Source organism: Ranitomeya imitator, chromosome 10 (assembly GCF_032444005.1).
Source record: "Ranitomeya imitator isolate aRanImi1 chromosome 10, aRanImi1.pri, whole genome shotgun sequence".
In the NCBI taxonomy this organism is placed as follows: domain Eukaryota; kingdom Metazoa; phylum Chordata; class Amphibia; order Anura; family Dendrobatidae; genus Ranitomeya; species Ranitomeya imitator.
Genome location: NC_091291.1, coordinates 116,163,494 through 116,189,439, shown reverse-complemented (window position 1 = coordinate 116,189,439; position 25,946 = coordinate 116,163,494). Strand labels below are relative to the sequence as shown.

The 25,946-nt window shown below is 45.8% G+C and overlaps 1 protein-coding gene across 4 annotated transcripts in view; it reads right to left on the bottom strand.

Moving 5' to 3' along the window:
- Positions 1 to 25,946, bottom strand: part of NADK (NAD kinase) — an 86,208-nt gene that overhangs the window by 48,605 nt on the left and 11,657 nt on the right. For all 4 annotated transcript variants that reach the window (XM_069740936.1, XM_069740939.1, XM_069740938.1 and 1 more), the window contains exon 2: positions 2,118 to 2,337. In XM_069740936.1, the coding sequence (XP_069597037.1) occupies positions 2,118 to 2,296 (179 nt within the window). In that variant the 5' untranslated portion in view covers positions 2,297 to 2,337. The remainder of the gene's footprint in view (positions 1 to 2,117; positions 2,338 to 25,946) is intronic.

Sequence of the window (25,946 nt, the reverse complement as noted above, 5' to 3'; positions counted from 1 at the left end):
GACCTAGGTTTTAAGCAAACCAAAAAGAATAGGCTGTTATCTGTATGTTGGCTTTTGAATTTAAGCGTTTCTTTATGGCTCGTCAAGAAAACAGACTTGTTTGGGTAAGCCTGTAATATTGACTTGTATTGTGCTCTTATCCTTGATGACTAGCGATGTTTACTGATATGCTAATTAATCATTCTCTAGGCCAGGTAGTTTGCTGATTTTTAAAAACTGAGGAAAAAACTATGCAAATAGATTAAAATCATCAAGTAATGCTTCATGATATCATCTCCATGCTTACCCTTTATGTAAATACTGAATGTAGGACACTTGATAAGGATAAAAATAGGTTACATGCCTCGATATAGACTGACAAAGACAGAGAAAGAGACAGCCAGAGATTCTGCCAAGACATCTTAACATCCAAAAGGACCAGAGATAGGACAGCATCCAAATACATCATGGTTCCATCACAAGGGACACATCTATCATTCTACAGGAAACAACCTAGGGGACCTCAGCCCCAGTTGGAAGAGTACAGATCTGCTCCATTGACCATCGCTCAACTATGGATACGTTTGGAGAAAGCCAGAATTGGGACCCGCTGGTCGCCTGGCTCCATGGAGCTGTTTGGAGAAGCCAGGTTGTGACCCTCGGGTCAACTGGCCTTGTACCTGAATGTACTGTCCTCTTCCTAAGCTTGTTGTTACCTCCTCTCTGTGTGCATGCCACAGGTGGTGTAGCCGACTCTGCTAGCTCGGAAGTATCAGCTGCCATTATCCCAGCAAGTCAGCAGAAGGGTGAGACTAATGTGCAGCATCTTGGGGTATTTTGCTGGTACTGTTCTGTGTGTTATCTGCCTATTTTGTGGTTCAATAAAATAGTGCCACACTGTTTTACCCTCACCCTGTGTTGCCCGAGTAGTGTTATGCCCACATTAAAAGGAGCACAGGCGTTCGGTGGACGATCCCTGGTCCATGCGATTCCGGCTAGCGGAACTGGGGTGCCTGCCAACCCCCCCCCCACCCCCGTGTCTCCACAGAAGCCATAAGATTAGATGGTTGAAATACCCTTAAATAGACATTTTACATTAAGAATTCACCCTTTAAAGAGGACCTGTTACCAGGTCAAAAGTGGCCAGTATTTGCTTTATTTTATTCCGATTTTTTTTTCCTTTCTTAAAATCTGCCACATGGCTCCAGAAGTATGGGCCTTCTTAATTAGGGATCATTTTTATGGGTTCCAAGGGGGAGAAGCTGAAGGGATCCTCAGGGGAGTGTCTTTAGGCTTCTCTGCATAATTACTGTACGAACAACGCTACCTTGGAAAAGACCATAAAAATGAGCACTGAATATCTGCATCTCTGAAACTGCATGGTAAATTGGAAAGAAAAAGAAAAATTACTAAGGGGTGCAATGGGAGTGTTGTAAGACTAAACTATTGAAACAGTTCCTTCTCTGCTACCAAAAGAAAAGAACCAAAAGTCTAGTGCCTAACTCTCATAAGGAAGCTTCACATTACCCAAGAATTGAGAAAAGTCTACAATGTAAGAAGGATTGCATATGCGAGTTTGCAAAACTGTACATTTTTCAGCCAGAAAAAAAAAAAGAAGTTTTTTTTTTACATGAACAATTTAATAAATAGTAAAAGGGCAAATACAGTTGTCTAGGTTAATAACTAATGCATCTGTTAAAAAAAACGCACATCTGGATGAGATCCCACATGTGATCCTATTTTGGCTACTTCATGAGCGGGCGGCCAGCCCCCCGCCAGGCGAGACGGGCGGCCAGCCCCCCGCCAGGCGAGACGGGCGGCCAGCCCCCCGCCAGGCGAGACGGGCGGCCAGCCCCCCGCCAGGCGAGACGGGCGGCCAGCCCCCCGCCAGGCGAGACGGGCGGCCAGCCCCCCGCCAGGCGAGACGGGCGGCCAGCCCCCCGCCAGGCGAGACGGGCGGCCAGCCCCCCGCCAGGCGAGACGGGCGGCCAGCCCCCCGCCAGGCGAGACGGGCGGCCAGCCCCCCGCCAGGCGAGACGGGCGGCCAGCCCCCCGCCAGGGGAGACGGGCGGCCAGCCAGGGGGAAATGAACCAACATTTAGACCAATAAATATAGGCTGTGCAAACTTAACACTCACCTGAATTCCTTAGTGCTTCCCGGTCCTGGAGATGCAGACAAACTGCGCGATTTTGTCCTTCCACGAATGGGTTTCCCACAGCTGATCTCGTCCTCAAAATCACAGGCTGCAAAAAAAGGGGCTTCTTCTGCATTCACACTCTTCTCTTTGCCGCACACCTTGTTATGGGATCGCTCCATAGTGCAAATGGGAATGACTCACACACAAAGAATGAAAACACCTAAAAAACAAAACAAAAAACAGAAAGAAGTCAGATTAATTATCTGCATCAATTAATCATTGTGGTGGCCTGTGCTGAGTGACACCTGAGACATGAAATCACTATACACATCCCCACCCAGCATGACAGCGAGAGCCAGAGAGCTGCTACCTGTCAGTGCCAGCTGCCTAATAATCCCTGCATTACATCGAGCTCCGAGGACGGGAGGAAACTCCACCCGGCTTCCTCTCCGTCCGTGTAGGTTAGTACAAGACACGAAAGGTCCGCGCATTACACAAACAGGATAAAGCCTTTCCAAAGAGAACACCGCTTGTTACACTCCGGTACATCATGGTGCAAATTTACAGGGGAGACATCCTGCAACCTGAGGTTTTTTTTGTTAACTGATACAATTTGGGGATACATAAAACACTTTTCGCTTTTTAGGAAGGGTGCAAGAACTGATAAAAGGCAATTTGATTTTTTTTTTTTCTCTTTATGGCATTCAGTTGGGGTTGAATTCTATATTTTGACAGACCGAACTATTGCAAACATGACAATATCAAATACCCTTTTTTTTTTTAATAATAGGTAAAAGAGGAGATCGTTATAACCATCTTCAATAAAGGTTATTTTCTCTTCATTTTTTTATTCTCCGTAACGTACTTGAACATGTCGTATACAGGTACATAAGTAAAAAAAAAAATAAATCAAGATCTCCTATGAAGGCCATAAATGGTGGAGGTGGATTTAGGCAAACCGACATAACCCATCAGCCTCTTACGGTCAGGATGATGCCGCAGATGTTGAACGAGGCGTTTAAGTGGTTAAACGGCAGCAATATAAGCTAGCTCTGGTTGCTGCTGTTAGAGGCAGGCGCCGCCTGTATATCTCCTGAGCAATCGGGGAACAGAGGACAGCAGAGAACCCGAGGATCGTTGGTGCAGGGTGGTAACCCCTACACTTGACATCAGCCTTTGTCACCAGTTTTCCACTCTGTGTGCGGTGCTGGTTATAGAGATGCCACAGCCAGTTTCTCTGGGTAGTGCAGATGTTACCCTACCAGAGAGACCAGTGTGGCTGGGACCTGTGGTGCCATCAAGACTAACAGAATAGGCTCTTTGCACTGTCCAGCAGTTCGGCAGATGGCCAATAGGGCAGCACCACACCCCGTTTAAACTCCCTGCTGTCTACCAGATATTGTACTCGGTTTACCTCCGACATCTCTGGGGCTATTCCTACCAATATCCTGACCCAGACCTGGTCTTATACAGTATCCCTTCCATCTGATCTCATTTTTATCTGACCCAAGATATTCCACAGACTACGGTTTTGTCACACGATTCTGTCAGTTTTATCCTTCGTTCCTCTGGCCAGCAGCCACTCCGTAGATGCAACCCAGGATGCCCCATACTTCGTATAGATCACTGTATAGAGGATTAAAGGGAAATTATCATGTTGTAAAAGTTTTTTGTATATTATATATAATTGTATGTAATCGCGCTGGAGGTGCCGCTAAATCTAATATGCAAAAAGCTTGCTGTATAAAAAAGTATTCACACTGTGCTCAATTAGTTACCTTATTGGCATTTGGCGTCTGTTTCTCATCTGCCTGTAGTTGCCCGGTTTCCAGTTCTACTGTTCTTTCCAAATATATATAAAGCACTAATATTCTCAAAAATATATATATGCGAGGAAGTGGGTAATGAAACTGTCCCGGCCGGTGACAGTTACCCGTTACCTCACATGCGGTGTGTTCTGGATCTTCAGCAATGAAGCCGCACTTCAATAAGTAGATTGCCGGCGAGGTGCAGGACCTCGCGTGACGTCACATACACGTGGTATTCCACGTGATCGGCTGACGGAATGCACCTAGGACCAAAAAGTCTCTCCAACGCGTTTCGAAGTCAGCAGACTTCTTCCTCAGTCTGCGCACTGCAGTACTTTGCTCTGCCCTCAACAGGGCAGACAAAGTACGCCTGCCCCGGAGCCGTGGCTGAAGATCAGAAGAGGACGTCATGGAATGAAGATGGGAGGCCCTGCAGCGGACCAGAGACGCCCATCCGACCTGACCAGCAGCGGGACCGCCCCTGGGTGAGTATAATCTAACGTCTTTTTCTCCTCTTTCAGGTAACATCGGGGGCTTATCTACAGCATTACAGAATGCTGCAGATAAGCCCCTGATGCCGGTGGGCTTACCTCACCTGCGATTTTCGGGGTGACAGGTTCCCTTTAACATGTGCCACCCTGTTTTTAAAGGGACCAAAAGTAATTGGACAATTGACTCCAAGGCTATTTCATGGACAGGTGTGGGCAATCCCTTCGTTATGTCATTCTCAATTAAGCAGATAAAAGGCCTGGAGCTGATTTGAGGTGTGGTGCTTGTATTTGGAAGGTTTTGCTGTGAAGTAAACATGAGATCAAAAGATCTCTCCATGCAGGTAAAACAAGCCATCCTTAAGCTGCGAAAACAGAAAAAACCCATCCGAGAAATTGCTACAATATTAGGAGTGGCAAAATCTACAGTTTGATACATCCTGAGAAAGAAAGAAAGCACTGGTGAACTCATCAATGCAAAGACCTGGGCCCCCACGGAAGACAACAGTGGTGGATGATCGCAGAATAATCTCCATGGTGAAGAGAAATCCCTTCACAACAGCCGACCAAGTGAACAACACTCTCCAGGAGGTCGGCGTATCAATATCCAAATCTACCATAAAGAGAAGACTGCATGAAAGTAACTACAGAGGGGTCACTGCACGGTGCAGCCACTCATAAGCATCAAGAATAAAAAGATAAAAAACATCTAAAAAAGCCGCACAGTTCTGGAAGAACATTCTCTGGACAGATGAAACCAAGATCAACCTCTACCAGAATGATGGAAAGAGAACAGTATGGCGAAGGCGTGGTACAGCTCATGATCCAAAGCATACCACATCATCTGTAAAACACGGCGGAGGCAGTGTGATGGCTTGGGCATGCATGGCTGCCAGTGGCACTGGGTCACTAGTGTTTATTGATGATGTGACACAGGACAGAAGCAGCCAAATGAATTCTGAGGTCTTCAGAGCCGCCATACTGTGTGCTCAGATCCAGCCAAATGCAGCAAAACTGATTGGTCGCCGTTTCATACTACAGATGGACAATGACCCAAAATATAAAGCCAAAGCAACCCAGGAGTTTATTAAAGTAAAGAAGTGGAATATTCTTGAATGGCCAAGTCAGTCACCTGATCTCAACCCAATTGAGCAGCATTTCACTTGTTAAAGACTAAACTTCAGACAGAAAGGCCACAAACAAACAGCAACTGAAAACCACCACAGTGAAGGCCTGGCCGAGCATCAAAAAGGAGGAAACACAGCGTCTGGTGATGTCCATGAGTTCAACACTTCAGGCAGTCATTGCCAACAAAGGGTTTTCAACCAAGTACTAAAAATGAACATTTTATTTAAAATTATTTAATCTGTCCAATTACTTTTGGTCCCTTTAAAAACAGGGTGGCACATGTTAGGGAGCTGAAATTCCTAAACCCTTCATCCAATTTTAATGTAGATACCCTCAAATGAAAGCTGAAAGTCTGAACTTCAACTGCACCTGAATTGTTTTGTTTAAAATTCATTGTGGTAATGTCTATAACCAAAATTAGAAAAATGTGGTCTCTGTCGAAATATATATGGACTTAACTGTAAAAGTTGCATTTAGATGGGCTGAGAATTCACACTTATTCGCCATATGTGAAAATATCGAAGATCACTCGACGAACCAGCAAAATTGATCATATACGATGGTAAAGAGCCCCCGTACACATAGACTAAAGTCAGTCAATGGTCTATTATGTATGGAGGAGTCAGTTGAGTGACGGTCGAGAGTGATGTTGATCAATCAGGTCCGATTTTGCACTGCCGATCGTATTGTTCCCCCCCGAAATGAGCTGCTGGCGCACGTGTCAGTCGGCAGCTTTCTCGGAGAGCACAGGAGCGCTCGGCTTGGCGAGTGATCCTTTGTACTGTAGAGTCGGCCGAGATGGCTCTAGGTCAAATGATCGGCAGTTTTCGGCCGGCCGCCATCTATTGTATGTGGTCTGCCTTAGACTGTTCCCTTTAAGCCCTGAGAACACCAGGTCTTTTCTCACCATGATTGCATCTCATTCATTGACGAGGCCGGAGCCATATGAAGGATAGGCACCTTGCACCTACTTATCCGCTTCACCGAGCAGTAATAACTACATTCGCAGTTCTATGCTTGGCGCTATGGTGGAATGAGTTTATGATTTTGCAAGCAATTTGGACGCTTCTGAACATGGCTAATAAAAATCACTGTGTTAAACAATTGTTTGTGGGAAAATGAATACGATAAGTCCTATATAAAAGGAATCCTTTGTATCTAATAGACGAAAGCAGGAGAAAAAAAAAGACATTTAAAAAAAAAAAAATCAGACAATATGGTGGATCGCTGCAAAACTGCGAGATGCAGATAAAAAGGGCCAAAATGGTGATGGGATGGATAAAGAAAAGATGACAAGTGCGGGATTACATTGTTTCCTAACTTTTCTCGCAAAGAAGAAATTACAGCCACTTCCCCATAATCATCTTGCCAAACCTTGGTACACAATGGCCACAAGGCGCACTTCCACATAGCAGGGTACAATTCCCACCAGATAATAGGAAGTGCGTGGATGTTTTATCATTACAGAGCTACTTCTGGATGTCTCAATTATTTGGTCACAATTATTAGTTTCTGATCTTCAGACAAACAGGAACAAAAAGACAAAAGCACCTGTGTAATCCTATAATAAAATATGGGGAATATTACTAGTTACCGTATTTCTATTACTTCTGGAAAAAGGGTGCCCAATAAAAGATAAAAAAAAAGGGCCTGCCAGGGAGCAAGTGTTTTCATGCTTATCTTTATTTTTTAATTAATACCCTAAAAGACTTGACATTTGCCATTAATATATAGGTTTTTTTTTTTCCTGGTTTAAAATGCTGCTGTTCCCCGGAATCCGGTGATGTTTTTATTTTGCTCCTGCTCCTCTCCATTCCTGAGATATGCCCCTTTTTCCCGGTATATAAATCTAGTGGTTTTTTTTTAGCCAATGGGTGGTCATGAACTGTTCCACAGGGGCGTCTTCTTGAGGACCACACCCAGATGGCCAACAAGGCAAGAAGGACATACAGTGAAAAAGGGGCCATATCTCATGTATGGAGAGACGCAGGAAAAAAAAAAATCGCCGGATTCAGGAAAACAGTGGCATTTAGACTCATTTACAAACTTACATTGTCATGGCAAGTGACCTGTGTCAAGCCCTCTAAATGTTACATAATTTTGTTATATAGCCAAGTCCACTCTCTCGGCTATGCGGGCCATATAAAATGTTCCCCTCGACCGGACCTTTCCCATGTATTTCTTATCATAAGTGATGCCACATACATGGGCAGACAGAGCAGTTCATAGCCCACGCCTGCCCAAGTACATGGCGTCACTTATGGCAACTGGTACGCTGGGGGAGGACTAAAAAGACAAAATATCAGCCTAATTGCCAGAATAGAGGTCTGAGCGTTATATGACCCACAGGAAGAACAGCGGCTCCATGAGGCTATAACTGATTAGATATACTTAACTGCTATATAATTTAGTAATATAAGATAAAAACAAGTATGAAAAACTATGCAAACCAAATAGCCCAATCCAGCCAGCACTCGGTTCCAATCGTTAGAATGAAGAATTGATAAAATGGTAAAAGGTTAATATTCAAAGAGAATTTTACAGGTGAGAAGCCTTTGCCCCTGGGGATGACATAAGTTTAATGTTTGACTAGTTGATCTGCAACCAAAAGTTATGAGGCAAATGAGTTCAAAAGAGCTCAACTATGTACATAAAAAAAGGTTCAGATTGAAAAATGTAAGTGAGATGAGCATGAGGGTGGAACTTTAGATGTCTCTAGCAGCTTCCTCGCCGCTCGAAGTTCAAGTCCTTAATTAAGAGCTTGCAAAGAACCATGCGAGTGCTTGGTGGCTTGAGCACAGCCGTGGCACCACTCCGGGATCAAGCAAGGTCACGTCACAGCTCCGCGATCAAGCAGCGTATTATTGACTTAGAACTTGGAACGACCATTCCACTTTCTTTCATCTCTTCTCAAAGCATCTCGATTTGTACCTAGCCATTCCACTTAACTGGTCATCGGTGGACGTCTCAGCTACTGGACTTCAGTGATGGCACAAATTTACCAACCTATGAATAGATCAAAAATATTCTTTGTTCATAGGACAACCCCTTAAGCTTGCTGTATTACGTTCCATCAAAATCAGAGTCTAAGTAGCCCCTAGCGGACCCCTTTTTGAGCTTTCACACGCACCAATATGCTGCCGTAGCGTAATGAGCTGGTGAAGACCCTCAGCTAATGTGGCACATACAGACCTCTATATTGGCACAATATGATAGATTATAAACAGGTCTACACTCATTGCCTCCAAAAAGGTGCCTGCAAGAGACCGTTGGCAAATACAGAAAAACAATTTATTGCCCTCTAGTTAAAGAATAACTCAGGGAACTTCCATAGAGGAGGAAGAATACGGTCCCTTGATAGATTTTATGGTGTCAGCATGCCATGGCGACCTGCTGCACCTCCTCCTCACGCAGGTTTGTGGATACACCTAGTGAAGACAAGACATATCTGATGTACGACTAGGGGTAAACGAAGATGAATCATTTCTAATGATGTAGAAACCAGGAAATAATTGCAACAACAACAAAAAATCCCATGTTTGATTTGGAATGAGGAAGAGAGTCATAGCAGGGTTGTCAAGTAGCAGGTAAGTGGTTTTTTTTTTCCAGCACATCCCAAAGAGGCTTGATCAGATTGAAATCTGGAGGTCAAGTCAACAACATGGCCTTCAGCAAACCATGACTGAACGATCTTTGCCAAAATTATCCTGCTGAAAGTGGTACTGCCATTAGGGAACACCACTGCCATTAAGGAGTATTCTGGGTCCATTTTGTGTTTAGGTAGATGGTACGGGTCATAGCCACATGAATGCCAGTAGCCACGGTTTCCTTGGAGAATATTGCCCAGAGCATCGTTCTGCCACTGCTGGTTTGTCTTCGTCCCCAAGTGCAGTCTCTTACTCATGGAAACAAAGAACACAGACTCAGCCATCCACATGGAAGAAAAGAAAATTTGATTTATCAGACCAAGCCTCCTTTTTCCATTACTCCAAGGTCCAGTTGCTGATGCTAAACCACTGTAGGAGATGTAAAGCCAGCCGTAAAACTTTGTTGAACCACAAAACAGACAACAACACATAGAACAGTCACAGAAATTACCCAAAATTAGAGTCTCGCCCTTCCACTGACTTGCCGGGATAAGAGCAGCTGCAACTTCAGGGCTTCCAGGGCCGGCTGCCTCCACCTATGACAACCACAGTCAGGAGGTAACGACAAGCAGCCAGTCCACAGAGGAACATGGCCAGGTGACCAGATGGTCACAACCTGGCTTCTCCAAACATCTCTCTAGAGCCAGGTGAACGGTGGGTCCTATTCCAGGCTTCCCCAAATGTATCCGCGAGGCTCAAGTGACTGGTTTACCCAAACATATCCATGGGTTCATTGATTGTCAATGGAGCAGATCTGTACTCTTCCAGCCGGGGCCGTGGTCCCCCAAGCTGGCATCCTGGAGAATGTCAAATATGTGTCCCTCATGATGGAGGCATGTCCTGGCTGCTGTCCTGTAGAGTGTTCCTGGCAGTGGTTTTGTAAAGTCTCTGATTTTATCAGAAGGATAGAAAATCCCTTTGTATACTTACTTCTGTGGTTCAGGTCATCATTCACAGGTCAGGTGGAAGGTGGGATGAGTTGAACGCTTACTGTGAGTATTTAATCAACCTGCAAAGTTCGTACCTCTGTTTTGCAGGTGAACAAATTAGCTGGCCTAGACAATGTATAATCAACATATTAACCCTGCGCATGTCATGTCCCTCTCTTTGATGTGGGCACTGAGCCCACATCTTTCCCAGGACATGTCAGCTGTTTTGGACAGCCACGGGTAGAATCGTGATCCACCAGCGGCTGTTAACCCGTTAAATGTCGCTTTCAATTTCTGACAGCGGCATTTAATGAGATCTTGCCGGAAGCGTGTAACTAATCCCGCCCATCGGTCCCCATGTCACATGACCGAGGATGGCCGATGGGTTGGCATGACAATCTGAGGTAAGCAGGACACCCCTGTGGTTGTTATTGCCGGATTGCTATGAGCTTCGCCCAGCAGATCCCTCCTTTGCAATTGGAGAGTTAACAATTGCAAAAGAAATGTAAACGTAAATAGAAGTAAATATATTGTGCATTATTGGTGGATATAAAGCTGGTATAATTGTACTTTCTTTAACCCCTTCATGACCCAGCCTATTTTGACCTTAATGACCTGGCCATTTTTTGCAATTCTGACCAGTGTCCCTTTATGAGGTAATAACTCAGGAACGCTTCAACGGATCCTAGCGGTTCTGAGATTGTTTTTTTGTGACATATTGGGCTTCATGTTAGTGGTAAATTTAGGTCAATAAATTCTGCGTTTATTTGTGATAAAAACGGAAATTTGGCGAAAATTTTTAAAATTTCACAATTTTCACATTTTGAATTTTTATTCTGTCAAACCAGAGAGTTATGTGACACAAAATAGTTAATAAATAACATTTCCCACATGTCTACTTTACATCAGCACAATTTTGGAAACAAAATTTTATTTTGCAAGGAAGTTATAAGGGTTAAAATTTGACCAGCGATTTCATTTTTACAACGAAATTTACAAAACCATTTTGTTTTTAGGGACCACCTCACATTTGAAGTCAGTTTGAGGGGTCTATATGGCTGAAAATACCCAAAAGTGACACCATTCTAAAAACTGCACCCCTCAAGGTGCACAAAACCACATTCAAGAAGTTTATTAACCCTTCAGGTGCTTCACAGCAGCAGAAGCAACATGGAAGGAAAAAAATAGGTATTAAGCTTACCGTTAATTATGTTTCCAGGAGTCCATCCTGACAGCACCCTGGAGGACGTCCTCCTCCCCTTGCTGGGACAGGAAACACACGAGTTTAAAAGGCCAAGTCCCACCCACAGTCCTCAGTGTTGTAACAAGAACCGCCTCAAGGAAATGCAGAAAAAATCTTTGTTTAATGGTAGCAAACATATCACATTATAACCAGGAACATATTACATCATATGCTAGGAATAGGTTACAAACATGCTAGAATACCATGCATCATATAATAATACAGGGAGGGAACTACCCGTGCTGTCAGGATGGACTCCTGGAAACATAATTAACGGTAAGCTTAATACCTATTTTCCAGGACGTCATCCTGACAGCACCCTGGAGAGTACCAAAGCACCTCCTCAGGGTGGGATAACCGCTTGGAGAACCTTTCTCCCGAATGCAGTATGCTGACCAGACAAAACATCAAGTTTATAGTGTTTGCAAAAGGTATTGGCACTAGCCCATGTCGCGGCCTTACAAATCTGTTCTAGAGAGGCACCTGCCCTCTCTGCCCAAGAAGTAGCTATCCCTCTAGTCGAATGTACATGGAGACCCTCCGGAGGAGAGAGCCCTTCAGATTGATAGGCCTCAGAGATCACAGACGTGATCCACCGAGCAATAGAGGCCTTAGAGGCCTTTTTACCCCTATTTTTGCCCCCATACAAAATGAATAGGTTTGGGTCGATGCGCCAAGTGTTGGTGGCTGCCAGGTAGTCAAGAACTGCCTGCCTGACAACCAGAGAATGAAGGACTTTTTCTTTAGCATTAGCAGGGTTATTGCAGAAAGATGGTAACACAATCTCTTGATTTCTATTTTTAGATGTTCCTACTTTTGGAATAAAGGAGGGGTCGAGTTTAAGAATTATACAATCCTCTCTAATTTGAAGGTATGGGTCCCTAGTACACAGGGCCTGAATTTCCCCCAGTCTTTTAGCCGTAGTCACTGCTACAAGAAACGCCGTTTTACGTGTAAGAATGGAAATGGGCATATTATCCACTGACGCATAGAGGTCTTTGCAGAGAAATCTGAGGACCAAGTTAAGGTCCCAAGAAGGAGACATATGTCTGATAGTGGGGCGCAACCTCTGGGTAGCTCTGATGAATCTAACTATCCACGGGTGTGACGCTAGGGGATAGTCGAGGAAAGAACCAAGTGCCGAGATCTGCACCTTCAATGTGCTTGGTTTAAGACCTTTGTCAAACCCAGCCTGCAAGAAATCTAAAATTCTGGGTAAGTCGGGAGTGCCTGCCGTAACCTCAGACCTGCCACCCTCCAGACAGAACCGTCTCCAAATTTTCAAGTAAATTGCTGACGTAACAGGCTTCCTACTAGACTTCATAGTAGATATTACTTGGCTTGATAGACCCTTGGCCTTCAAGATGGACCCTTCAGGATCCATGCCGAGAGATGGAGCTTCTCTGGGTTTGGGTGGAATACCGGACCCTGGTGGATTATATCCGCTCTGAGAGGGAGCTCTACTGGATTCTCGATTGCTAGCTCTAGTAGAAGGGAAAACCAACTCCTTCTTGGCCAGTATGGAACGATCAATATGACGAGAGCTCGATCCTCCTTGATCTTTCTGAGAACAGCCGGAACCAACGCCAGAGGGGGAAATGCATACGAGAGAGGTTCCGTCCAATCCTGGCTCAGAGCATCTATTCCTTCTGGAAGATCCCGCGGGTTCAGAGAGAAGAATTTTGAGACCTTCGAATTTCTCCTGCTTGCGAATAGGTCTATACAGGGGGTTCCCCAGCGAAGACATAAGTCCTGGAAGACGTCCTGGTTGAGTTCCCACTCTGTTGCAGACACCTCCCTTCTGCTGAGATAGTCCGCTATAACGTTCTGGGAGCCTTCTAGGTGAACCGCTGAAATAGAAAGGACCGATCTTTCTGCCCAACGAAATATCTTCTCTGTCAGTTCCTGAAGCGCATGGTGTTTCGCACCTCCTTGATGTTTCAGAAAAGAGACTGTTGTCACATTGTCGGACATTATCCTGACATGACGATTTTCCAGGATGTGTCGGTTCCTTCTCAAAGCTTCCCAGACCGCGTATAGTTCTTTGAAGTTGGAGGAGCTGTGGATGACGTCTTCCGGCCATCTCCCCTGAAGGATCCTGTCTTCTAGGTGAGCTCCCCAGCCCCAAGCGCTGGCATCTGTAGTAACTACTACGTATGGATCTGCGGACCATAATACTCCTTTTCTTAATTTCTCTGGCTTTGTCCACCAGAGGAGAGACCTTCTTACACAATGTGATAGGTGTAAAGTACTGTCCAGAGAAGACAGACTCCTGTCCCATCTGGAAAGAATCAATTTCTGTAGTGGTCTTGAATGGAACTGAGCCCATCTCACACACGGAATACAGGCCGTCATCAGGCCGAGGACTCGCATGGCCGTCCTTGTCGTCACCCTGTGCTCCAGCAGGAGCCAAACCTGAGACTGCACTGCAATCAGCTTGGACTCGGGTAAGAGGGATATTCTGTTCCTTGAATCCAGACGTACTCCCAGAAACGTCTTCATGCACTCTGGAGTCAAATCGGATTTCCGCCAATTTATGACCCAACCAAGTTCTTCCATCACTGAAATAGTTCGGTTCCTGTGGTCTGATAGAATTTCTGGCGTACTTGCCACCAGGAGAAAGTCGTCGAGATAAGGGATTATTCTGATCCCTTGATTTCTTAGGAAAGCGACAATCTCCGACACCAGTTTTGTGAAGATACGAGGTGCTGAGGCAAGACCAAATGGAAGGCACTGAAACTGGAAGTGACAGGTCCCGGACGGCAGGACTACCGCAAACCTCAGAAGCCTCTGAGAAGAAGGGTGGACGGGAACCTGATAATAGGCACTCTTTAGATCTAGAGTGCACATCACAGCATTCTGATCTATTAGGAGTATTGCCGAACGGATGGATTCCATACGAAACCTCTTGTACCTGACCCAGGCATTTAGAGGTTTCAGATTTATTATAGTGCGAGATTCGCCGGACGGTTTCATTATGGAAAAAAGGGAGGAGTAATGACCCAAGCCTATTTCCGGAGATGGTACCGGAACTATGACCTCTGAGGAGAGCATTTCCATCAGGTCTGTCAACATGGGAGAGTCTCGCGGTACTACCGTAGGACTGATGAATCTGTCTGGTGGGGGGGAGTAGAGCTCTATACTGTAACCTTCTGAGATGGTCCGAAGGACCCACTGATTTTGAGTGATCCGAGCCCAATTGTGCGAAAATTGGCGGAGTCGACCCCCTATGAGACTGGCGTCATTGCGATTTAGATTTTGAGGAAGGGCTGAAGAAGAAACCTCTGTTTCTATTGCCCTGGCTACGGGAGCCCCTATAAGATCCTCTACTGGATCTGCCTCCTCGAAACTCAGACTGCCTTCTGAAGGGGAATCCTCTCCGAAAGGACTGTGGCTTCTTAGATTTCTCCTCTGGAAACCCCTTCTTTTTGTCGGAGGCTGACTCCAAAATGGTATCCAGGGAGGGTCCAAAAACCCTTTCACCTGAGAAGGGAATTGAACAAAGTTTAGATTTGGAAGCATTATCCCCCGACCAGGACCTTAGCCAGACCGCCCTCCTAGCCGCGTTAGATAAGGAACTGCATCTGGCCGAAAACCTGACTGACTCAGCAGTCATATCAGACAGATAAGCCGTGGCAGATTTCATCATAGGGAGGGAATTTATGATTTCAGATCTCGGGGTCTTATTGGATAGGTGTTCCTCCAATTGACCCATCCATAGATACATAGACCGAGCCACCGAAGTAGCCGCTATATTTGTTTTTATTAGAGCCGCAGAAGATTCCCAGGCTCTTTTTAACAATATGTCGGCATTCCTATCCATAGAATCACGCAAGTTTGATGAGTCCTCAAAAGATATTGCCGTTTTCTTGGCCACCTTTGCCACAGGAACGTCAATTTTGGGAACTTCGTCCCATAGTTATGTCCTCCGGCTCATAAGGTAGACGAGCCTTAAAGTCCTTGGATAACACCAGCCGGCGTTCTGCCTCTTTCCATTCTTCCAGAATCATGGCCTTAATGTGCTCGCTAACCGGAAATACTGTCTGCTGACGTGACATAAGTCCACCAAACATCAAGTCCTGCCTGGTTTGTGGTTTAGATGTCTCCTCTATTTGCATAGTGCATCGCACCGCCTGCACCAGATCATTTGTGTCTTCTGCCTGGAAGAGGTATTTTCTTTGGTAATCCTGGCTTCCTGACGGAAGCTCTCCCTCTTCCTCTGAGACGAAGTCCTCTGAGTTAGACTTGTCCTCAGAAGTAACCTCCTGTTCTCTTAAGTCCTGCTCCCGTCTGGCCCGCTTACGGGTGGGGATAGGACTGGATTTCTGCACCATGGTAGACAAAGAAGCTTGTACTTCTTCACGTATAAGGGATCTCATCTCAGCCAGCAATGTGGGTTGTTCGTCCCTTACGACCTTAGCTGTGCAGTCCCCACATAAAGATTTCCCATGGGAGTCCGGGAGCTTCATATTACAAAGGGGACATCTAACAGATTTCCCAGATGCCTTGCCGGATTTCTTAATCTGAACAGGAGGACCCGCGGGGTTTCCCTTATCCTTAAATGACATAAGAAGGGATAAGCACTGGGGTGAGCCTGCTTCTGCATATAGATAGGGGAACTTGCGCCATGCGCACTTACCCCCTCCTCGGTTGGAGTACTTGCTTCCATGATGAGGGTAGCAGGTCCCCGCAGCTCTCAGCGCCAGATCAGGAGCGCTTCTGCCGCTGTGCGATTCACTGCACGCTTTCCCCCGCGCATACAGCGTTACCGGAAGTAGCGGTAACAAAATGCCGACGGACCGGAAGTGACGCGTTCTGACGACTTCCTGCCGGGAGACGCCGTTCTGGATACCACGCTGCCCAGGATGGCCGCGCACCGCGTGGATAGCGTCCGCAGCCGAGAGCCTCCCACCGGGAGGAGCGGCTGCCACCAGGAGCTTCGTCCACTCCTGGTCTTTGGAGCAGAGGGACCCCCCACCGGAGGGTTTCTGCCCTGAGCCTCTTGACAGGGGGAAGGGTATTGGCAAGCCGCACGATCCCCCTGAGCTCCGGTAAGTCCTGCGCAGCTTCTCACTCGTGCGTCCCTTCCTTGCAGGGACAGGAAAAACACTGAGGACTGTGGGTGGGACTTGGCCTTTTAAACTCGTGTGTTTCCTGTCCCAGCAAGGGGAGGAGGACGTCCTCCAGGGTGCTGTCAGGATGACGTCCTGGAAATGAACATTTAACTTATTAGTCACAAAAATGATCTTATAGCAACAATTTTTTTATTTTCCCAATGGTAAAAGGAGAAACTGAACCACGAAAGTTGTTGTCCAATTTGTCCTGAGTACGCTGATACCTCATATGTGGGGGTAAACCACTGTTTGGGCGCACGGCAGGGCTTGGAAGGGAAGGAGCGCCATTTGACTTTTTGAATCAAAAATTGGCTCCACTCTTTAGCGGACACCATGTCACGTTTGGAGAGCCCCCGTGTGCCTAAAAATTGGAGCTCCCCCACAAGTGACCCCATTTTGGAAACTAGATGCCCCAAGGAACTTAACTAGATGCATAGTGAGCACTTCAAACCCTCAGGTGCTTCACAAATTGATCTGTAAAAATGAAAAAGTACTTTTTTTTTTTTTTTCTTCACAAAAAAATTATTTTAGCCTCAATTTTTTCATTTTCACATGGGCAACAGTATAAAATGGATCCTAAAATTTGTTGGGCAATTTCTCCTGAGTACACCGATACCTCACATGTGGGGGTAAACCACTGTTTGGGCACATGTTAAGGCTCGGAAGGGAAGGAGAGCCATTTGACTTGTTGAATGAAAAATTATCTCCATCGTTAGCGGACATCATGTCACGTTTGGAGAGCCCCTGTGTGCCTAAACATTAGAGCTCCCCCACAAGTGACCGCATTTTGGAAACTGGACCCCCCAAGGAACTTATCTAGATGCCTAGTGAGCACTTTAAACCTCCAGGTGCTTCACAGAAGTTTATAACGCAGAGCCATGAAAATAAAAAATAATTTTTCTTTCCTCAAAAATTATTTTTTTAGCCTGGAATTTCCTATTTTGCCAAGGGTAATAGGAGAAATTGGACCCCAAATGTTGTTGTCCAGTATGTCCTGAGTACGCTGTTACCCCATATGTGGGGGTAAACCACTGTTTTGGCGCACGGCAGGGCTCGGAAGGGAAGGCACGCCATTTGGCTTTTTAAATGGAAAATTAGCTCCAATCATTAGCGGACACCATGTCACGTTTGGAGAGCCCCTGTATGCCTAAACATTGGAGATCCCCCACACATGACCCCATTTTGGAAACTAGACCCCCAAAGGAACTAATCTAGATGTGTGGTGAGCACTTTGAACCCCCAAGTGCTTCACAGAAGTTTATAACGCAGAACCATGAAAATAAAAAAAAAAAATTCTTTTCTCAAAAATGATTTTTTTAGCCTGCAATTTATTTTCCCAAGGGTAACAGGAGAAATTTGACCCCAAAAGTTGTTGTCCAGTTTCTCCCGAGTACGCTGATACCCCATATGTGGGGGTAAACCACTGTTTGGGCACATGTCGGGGTTTGGAAGGGAAGTAGTGATGTTTTGAAATGCAGACTTTGATGGAATGCTCTGCGGGCGTCACGTTGCGTTTGCAGAGCCCCTGATGTGGGTAAACAGTAGAAACCCCCCACAAGTGACCCCATTTTGGAAACTAGACCCCCAAAAGGAACTAATCTAGATGTGAGGTGAGCACTTTGAACCCCCAAGTGCTTCACAGAAGTTTATAACGCAGAGCCGTGAAAATAAAAAATCATTTTTCTTTCCTCAAAAATGATGTTTTAGCAAACAATTTTTTATTTTCACAAGGGTAACAGGAGAAATTGGACCCCAATAATTGTTGCGCAGTTTATCCTGAGTATGCTGGTACCCCATATGTGGGGGTAAACCACTGTTTGGGCACACGTCGGGGCTCGGAAGTGAGGGAGCACCATTTGACTTTTTGAATACAAGATTGGCTGGAATCAATGGTGGCGCCATGTTGCGTTTGGAGACCCCTGATGTGCCTAAACAGTGGAAACCCCTTAATTCTAACTCCAACACATCCCTAACCCTAATCCCAACTGTAGCCATAACCCTAATCACAACCCTAACCCCAACACACCCCTAACCACAACCCTAACCCCAACACACCCCTAACCCTAACCACAACCCTAATTCCAACCCTAACCCTAAGGCTGTGCGCCCACGTTGCGGATTCGTGTGAGATTTTTCCGCACCATTTTTTAAAAATCGGTGGGTAAAAGGCACTGCGTTTTACCTGCGGATTTACCGCGGATTTCCAGTGTTTTTTGTGCGGATTTCACCTGCGGATTCCTATTGAGGAACAGGTGTAAAACGCTGCGGAATCCGCACAAAGAATTGACATGCTGCGGAAAATACAACGCAGCGTTCCCGCGCGGTATTTTCCGCACCATGGGCACAGCGGATTTGGTTTTCCATATGTTTACATGGTACTGTAAACCTGATGGAACACTGCTGCGAATCCGCAGCCAAATCCGCACCATGTGCACATAGCCTAATTCTAAAGGTATGTGCACACGCTGCGGAAAACGCTGCGGATCCGCAGCAGTTTCCCATGAGTTTACAGTTCAATGTAAACCTATGGGAAACAAAAATCGCTGTACACATGCTGCAGAAAAACTGCACGGAAACGCAGCGGTTTACATTCCACAGCATGTCACTTCTTTCTGCGGATTCTGCAGCGGTTTTACAACTGCTCCAATAGTAAACCGCAGTTGTAAAACCGCAGTGAAATGCGCAGAAAAACCGCGGTAAATCCGCGAAAAATCCGCAGAGGAACAGAATACGTGTGCACATACCGAAACCCTAACCCTAACCGTAACCCTAACCCTAGTTCTAATCCCAACCTTAGTGGAAGGAAAAAAAAATTTCTTTATTTTATTATTGTCCCTACCTATGGGGGTGACAAAAGGGGGGGGGGGGTCATTTAGTATTTTTTTTTATCACAGTGATCAAAATGCACTTGAAACGAATCTGCGGGAAGATGGCGGCGCCCAGGAAAGAAGACGGACGGACCACAGGAGGCTCGGTAAGTATGATGGCGTTTGGGGGAAAGCACGGGGGGGTGGATCGGAGTGCGGGGGGTGGATCGGAGTGCGGGGGGTGGATCGGAGTGCGGGGGGTGGATCGGAGCACAGGACGGAGGTGAGAGGACCACAGATTGGAGGGCTTGGGGGGGGGGGGGCTTCGGGTCGATCGGTGGGGTGGGGGCACATCAGTGTTTCCAGCCATGGCCGATGATATTGCAGCATCGGCCATGGCTGGATTGTAATATTTCACCCGTTATAATAGGTGAAATATTACAAATCGCTCTGATTGGCTGTTGAAAGAGAAACTGCCAATCAGAGCGATCGTAGCCACGGGGGGGGGGGGGGGGGGAGGGGTGAAAGTGGGGGGGGGCTAAAGTACAACTCCTCCTGTCCCTGCAGGCCGGGTGAAATTACAGTTAACCCTTTCACCCGGCCTGCAGGAGCCCAATCCGGCCATGACGCATATGCTGCGTCACAGGTCGGAATGGCACAGGTTTTCATGACGCATACGGTGCGTCAAAGGTCGGGAAAGGGTTAATATTAGATAGTAGGTTTATACTTGTTTAAACAGAGATATTTTTATTGATTTTTTTTGTGTTTGTTTTTTGAGAAAAGGGACTATATCCTAGATTTGGATACACCCATTCCTTTACCCTTTCAATATTTTACTAAACTTAAGACCTATTTAAAGAAGATATACTTAACCCCTTCCCGACCCATGACGCCACGTAGGCGTCATGAAAGTCGGTGCCATTCCGACCCATGACGCCTATGTGGCGTCATGGAAAGATCGCGTCCCTGCAGGCCGGGTGAAAGGGTTAACTCCCATTTCACCCGATCTGCAGGGACAGGGGGAGTGGTAGTTTAGCCCAGGGGGGGTGGCTTCACCCCCTCGTGGCTACGATCGCTCTGATTGGCTGTTGAAAGTGAAACTGCCAATCAGAGCGATTTGTAATATTTCACCTATTATAACGGGTGAAATATTACAATCCAGCCATGGCCGATGCTGAAATATCATCGGCCATGGCTGGAAATACTAATGTGCCCCCACCCCACCCCTCGCCCCCCCCAGCCCCCCGATCTGGCCGGTACACTGCTCCGGCTCCCCTCCGTCCAGTGCTCCGCTCCCCCCCCCCCGTGCTCTTGTCCGCTCCCCCCGTGCTCCAATCACCCCCCCTGCACTCCGATCCACCCCCCCGGTGCTCCGTTCCAGCCCCCCCGTGCTCCGTTCCACGCCCCCCCCCGTGTTCCGTTCCACCCCTCCCGCGCTCCGATTCCCCCCCCCGTGGTCCCCCCCCCACCCCATCATACTTACCGATCCAGCCGGGGTCCCGTCCGTCTTCTCCCTGGGCGCCGCCATCTTCCAAAATGGCGGGCGCATGCGCAGTGCGCCCGCCGAATCTGCCGGCCGGCAGATTCGTTCCAAAGTGCATTTTGATCACTGAGATAGATTGTATCTCAGTGATCAAAATAAAAAAAATAATAAATGACCCCCCCCCCTTTGTCACCCCCATAGGTAGGGACAATAAAAAAATAAAGAAAATTTTTTTTTCCACTAATGTTAGAATAGGGTTAGGGTTAGGGTTAGGGTTAGGGTTTCGGTATGTGCACACGTATTCTGTTCCTCTGCGGATTTTTCCGCTGCGGATTTGATAAATCCGCAGTGCTAAACCGCTGCGGATTTATGGCGGATTTACCGCGTTTTTTTCTGCGCATTTCACTGCGGTTTTACAACTGCGATTTTCTATTGGAGCAGTTGTAAAACCGCTGCGGAATCCGCACAAAGAAGTGACATGCTGCGGAATGTAAACCGCTGCGTTTCCGTGCAGTTTTTCCGCAGCATGTGTACAGCGATTTTTGTTTCCCGTAGGTTTATATTGAACTGTAAACTCATGGGAAACTGCTGCGGATCCGCAGTGTTTTCCGCAGCGTGTGCACATACCTTTAGAATTAGGCTATGTGCACACGGTGCGGATTTGGCTGCGGATCCGCAGCAGTGTTCCATCAGGTTTACAGTACCATGTAAACATATGAAAAACCAAATCCGCTGTGCCCATGGTGCGGAAAATACCGCGCGGAAACGCTGCATTGTATTTTCCGCAGCAAGTCAATTCTTTGTGCGGATTCCGCAGCGTTTTACACCTGTTCCTCAATAGGAATCCGCAGGTGAAATCCGCACAAAAAACACTGGAAATCCGTGGAAAATCCGCAGGTAAAACGCAGTGCCTTTTACCCGTGGATTTTTCAAAAATGGTGCGGAAATATCTCACACGAATCCGCAACGTGGGCACATAGCCTTAGGGTTAGGGTTGGAATTAGGGTTGTGGTTAGGGTTAGGGGTGTGTTGGGGTTAGGGTTGTGGTTAGGGGTGTGTTGCGGTTAGGGTTGTGATTAGGGTTATGGCTACAGTTGGGATTAGGGTTAGGGGTGTGTTGGGGTTAGTGTTGGAGGTAGAATTGAGGGGTTACCACTGTTTAGGCACATCAGGGGTCTCCAAACGCAACATGGCGCCACCATTGATTCCAGCCAATCTCGTATTCAAAAAGTCAAATGGTGCTCCCTCAATTCCGAGCCCTGACGTGTGCCCAAACAGTGGTTTACCCCCACATATGGGGTACCAGCATACTCAGGACAAACTGCGCAACAATTACTGGGGTCCAATTTCTCCTGTTACCCTTGTGAATCTAAAAAAATGCTTGCTAAAACATAATTTTTGAGGAAAGAAAAATTATTTTTTATTTTCACGGCTCTGCGTTGTAAACGTCTGTGAAGCACTTGGGGGTTCAAAGTGCTCACCACATATCTAGATAAGTTCCTTGGGGGGGTCTAGTTTCTAAAATGGGGTCACTTGTGGGGGTTTCTACTGTTCAGGCACACCAGGGGCTCTGCAAACGCAACGTGACACCCGTAGACCATTCCATCAAAGTCTGCATTTCAAAAGTCACTACTTCCCTTCTGAGCCCCGACGTGTGCCCAAACAGTGGTTTACCCCCACTCATGGGGTATCAGCGTACTCAGGAGAAACTGGACAACAACTTTTGGGGTCCAATTTCTCCTGTAACCCTTAGGAAAATAAAAAATTCTGGGCTAAATAATTATTTTTGAGGAAAGAAAACGTATTTATTATTTTCACGGCTCTGCATTATAAACTTCTATGAAGCACTTGGGGGTTCAAAGTGCTCACCACACATCTAGATAAGTTCCTTTTGGGGTCTAGTTTCCAAAATGGGGTCACTTGTGGGGGGTTTCTACTGTTTAGGCACATCAGGGGCTCTGCAAACGCAACGTGACGCCCGCAGAGCATTCCATCAAAGTCTGCATTTCAAAACGTCACTACTTCAATTCCAAGCCCTGGCATGTGCCCAAACAGTAGTTTACCCCCACATATGGGGTATCACCGTACTCAGGAGAAACTGGACAACAACTTTTGGGGTCAAATTTCTCCTGTTACCCTTGGGAAAATAAAAAATTGCAGGCTAAAAGATCATTTTTGAGAAAATAATTTTTTTTTTATTTTCATGGCTCTGCGTTATAAACTTCTGTGAAGCACTTGGGGGTTCAAAGTCCTCACCACACATCTAGATTAGTTCCTTTGGGGGTCTAGTTTCCAAAATGGTGTCATTTCTGGGGGATCTCCAATGTTTAAGCACACAGGGGCTCTCCAAACGTGACATGGTGTCCGCTAATGATTGGAGCTAATTTTCCATTTAAAAAGCCAAATGGCGTGCCATCCCTTCCGAGCCCTGCCGTGCGCCCAAACAGTGGTTTACCCCCACATATGGGGTATCAGCGTACTCAGGACAAACTGGACAACAATATTTGGGGTCCAATTTCTCCCATTATCCTTGGCAAAATAGGAAATTCCAGGCTAAAAAATCATTTTTGAGGAAAGAAAAGTTATTTTTTATTTTCATGGCTCTGCGTTATAAACTTCTGTGAAGCACCTGGGGGTTTAAAGTGCTCAATATGCATCTAGATAAGTTCCTTGGGGGGTCTAGTTTCCAAAATGGGGTCACTTGTGGGGGAGCTCCAATGTTTAGGCACACAGGGGCTCTCCAAACGCGACATGGTGTCCGCTAACAATTGGAGCTAATTTTCCATTCAAAAAGTCAAATGGCGCGCCTTCCCTTCCGAGCCCTGCCGTGTGCCCAAACAGTGGTTTACCCCCACATATGAGGTATCGGCGTACTCGGGAGAAATTGCCCAACAAATTTTATGATCCATTTTATCCTACTGCCCATGTGAAAATGAAAAAATTGAGGCGAAAAGAATTTGTTTGTGGAAAAAAAGTACTTTTTCATTTTTACAGATCAATTTGTGAAGCACCTGAGGGTTTAAAGTGCTCACTAGGCATCTAAATAAGTTCCTTGGGGGGTCTAGTTTCCAAAATGGGGTCACTTGTGGGGGAGCGCCAATGTTTAGGCACACAGGAGCTATCCAAACGCGACATGGTGTCCGCTAACGACGGAAATAATTTTTCATTCAAAAAGTCAAATGGCGCTCCTTCCCTTCCGAGCCTTACCATGTGCCCAAACAGTGGTTTACCCCCACATGTGAGGTATTGGTGTACTCAGGAGAAATTGCCCAACACATTTTAGGATCCATTTTATCCTGTTGCCCATGTGAAAATGAAAAAATTGAGGCTAAAAGAATTTGTTTGTGGAAAAAAAGTACTTTTTCATTTTTACGGATCAATTTGTGAAGCACCTGGGGGTTCAAAGTGCTCACTATGCATCTAGTTAAGTTCCTTGGGGCATCTAGTTTCCAAAATGGGGTCACTTGTGGGGGAGCTCCAATTTTTAGGCACACGGGGGCTCTCCAAACGTGACATGGTGTCCGCTAAAGAGTGGAGCCAATTTTTGATTCAAAAAGTCAAATGGCGCTCCTTCCCTTCCAAGCCCTGCCGTGCGCCCAAACAGTGGTTTACCCCCACATATGAGGTATCAGCGTACTCAGGACAAATTGGACAACAACTTTCGTGGTTCAGTTTCTCCTTTTACCATTGGGAAAATTAAAAAATTGTTGCTAAAAGATAATTTTTGTGACTAAAAAGTTAAATGTTCATTTTTTCCTTCCATGTTGCTTCTGCTGCTGTGAAGCACCTGAAGGGTTAATAAACTTCTTGAATGTGGTTTTGAGTACCTTGAGGGGTGCAGTTTTTAGAATGGTGTCACTTTTGGGTATTTTCAGCCATATAGACCCCTCAAACTGACTTCAAATGTGAGGTGGTCCCTAAAAAAAATGGTTTTGTACATTTCGTTGTAAAAATGACAAATCGCTGGTCAAATTTTAACCCTTATAACTTCCTAACAAAAAAAAATTTTGTTTCCAAAATTGTGCTGATGTAAAGTAAACATGTGGGAAATGTTATTTATTAACTATTTTGTGTCACATATCTCTCTGGTTTAACAGAATAAAAATTCAAAATGTGAAAATTGCGAAATTTTCAAAATTTTCGCCAAATTTCCGTTTTTATCACAAATAAACGCAGAATTTATTGACCTAAATTTACCACTAACATGAAGCCCAATATGTCACGAAAAAACAATCTCAGAACCGCTAGGATACGTTGAAGCGTTCCTGAGTTATTACCTCATAAAGGGACACTGGTCAGAATTGCAAAAAACGGCAAGGTCTTTAAGGTCAAAATAGGCTGGGTCATGAAGGGGTTAAAAAAGATAGAAGTGATACACCACATGCACAGCTTGTTATTATTGTTAAAAAAAAAGTGTTTTTTTTTCTCTCTTTTTGGAAAAATGTATAAAAATCTATTGAAACAGAAAACCCTGTTTGTTTTTATGGGACGCTCTGCTATTGAGAAACAACCCTGTGTGGCTGAAATATTGGCCAACTTCTTTTTTAGCAATTTTTCCGTGTCATCTTTAGCTCCATCTCCAATCATTGTGACGCATCTGTTAAATAACACAGCGACCCATGTGACGACAACGACCTGGTGAGTTTTTCTTCATTTATTTTTAAGCATGCGAGTTTCTGGACCAAAATCAGCAAAACAGAGGCTGCTTTTTTTTGGAAGTGGCAAATGAGGATGCAGAAAATTAAGAAAGTAAAAAGGTCAGAACATGCGTAGGAGAGGCACAAGTGAGGAAAATGTATCCACGATGCGAAAAAAACCAAAAAAAAACAAAACACAACTATACAGGATTTCGCATCTTTGGTGTAGAAGTTTGTGCTACAGAGCTGTAACTCGTAGATCCCCAATACTGGATCCGGTTTTCCATATAAACAAAATTGAGTCACGCCAGACGCCCGTGGGTCATATAAATGGTATGTGCACATGTTGCGGAATGTTGTGCGGATTTTTCCACACTAATTTTGGTAAACCCGTACTGTGGATTTACCGCGGTTTTTGTGCGGATTCACATTGAGGAACAGGTGTAAACCGCTGCGGAATCCGCACAAAGACTTGACATGCTGTGGAATAAACAATGCAGTGTTTCCACGCGTTTTTTACCGCAGTATGTGCACTGCGGATTTGT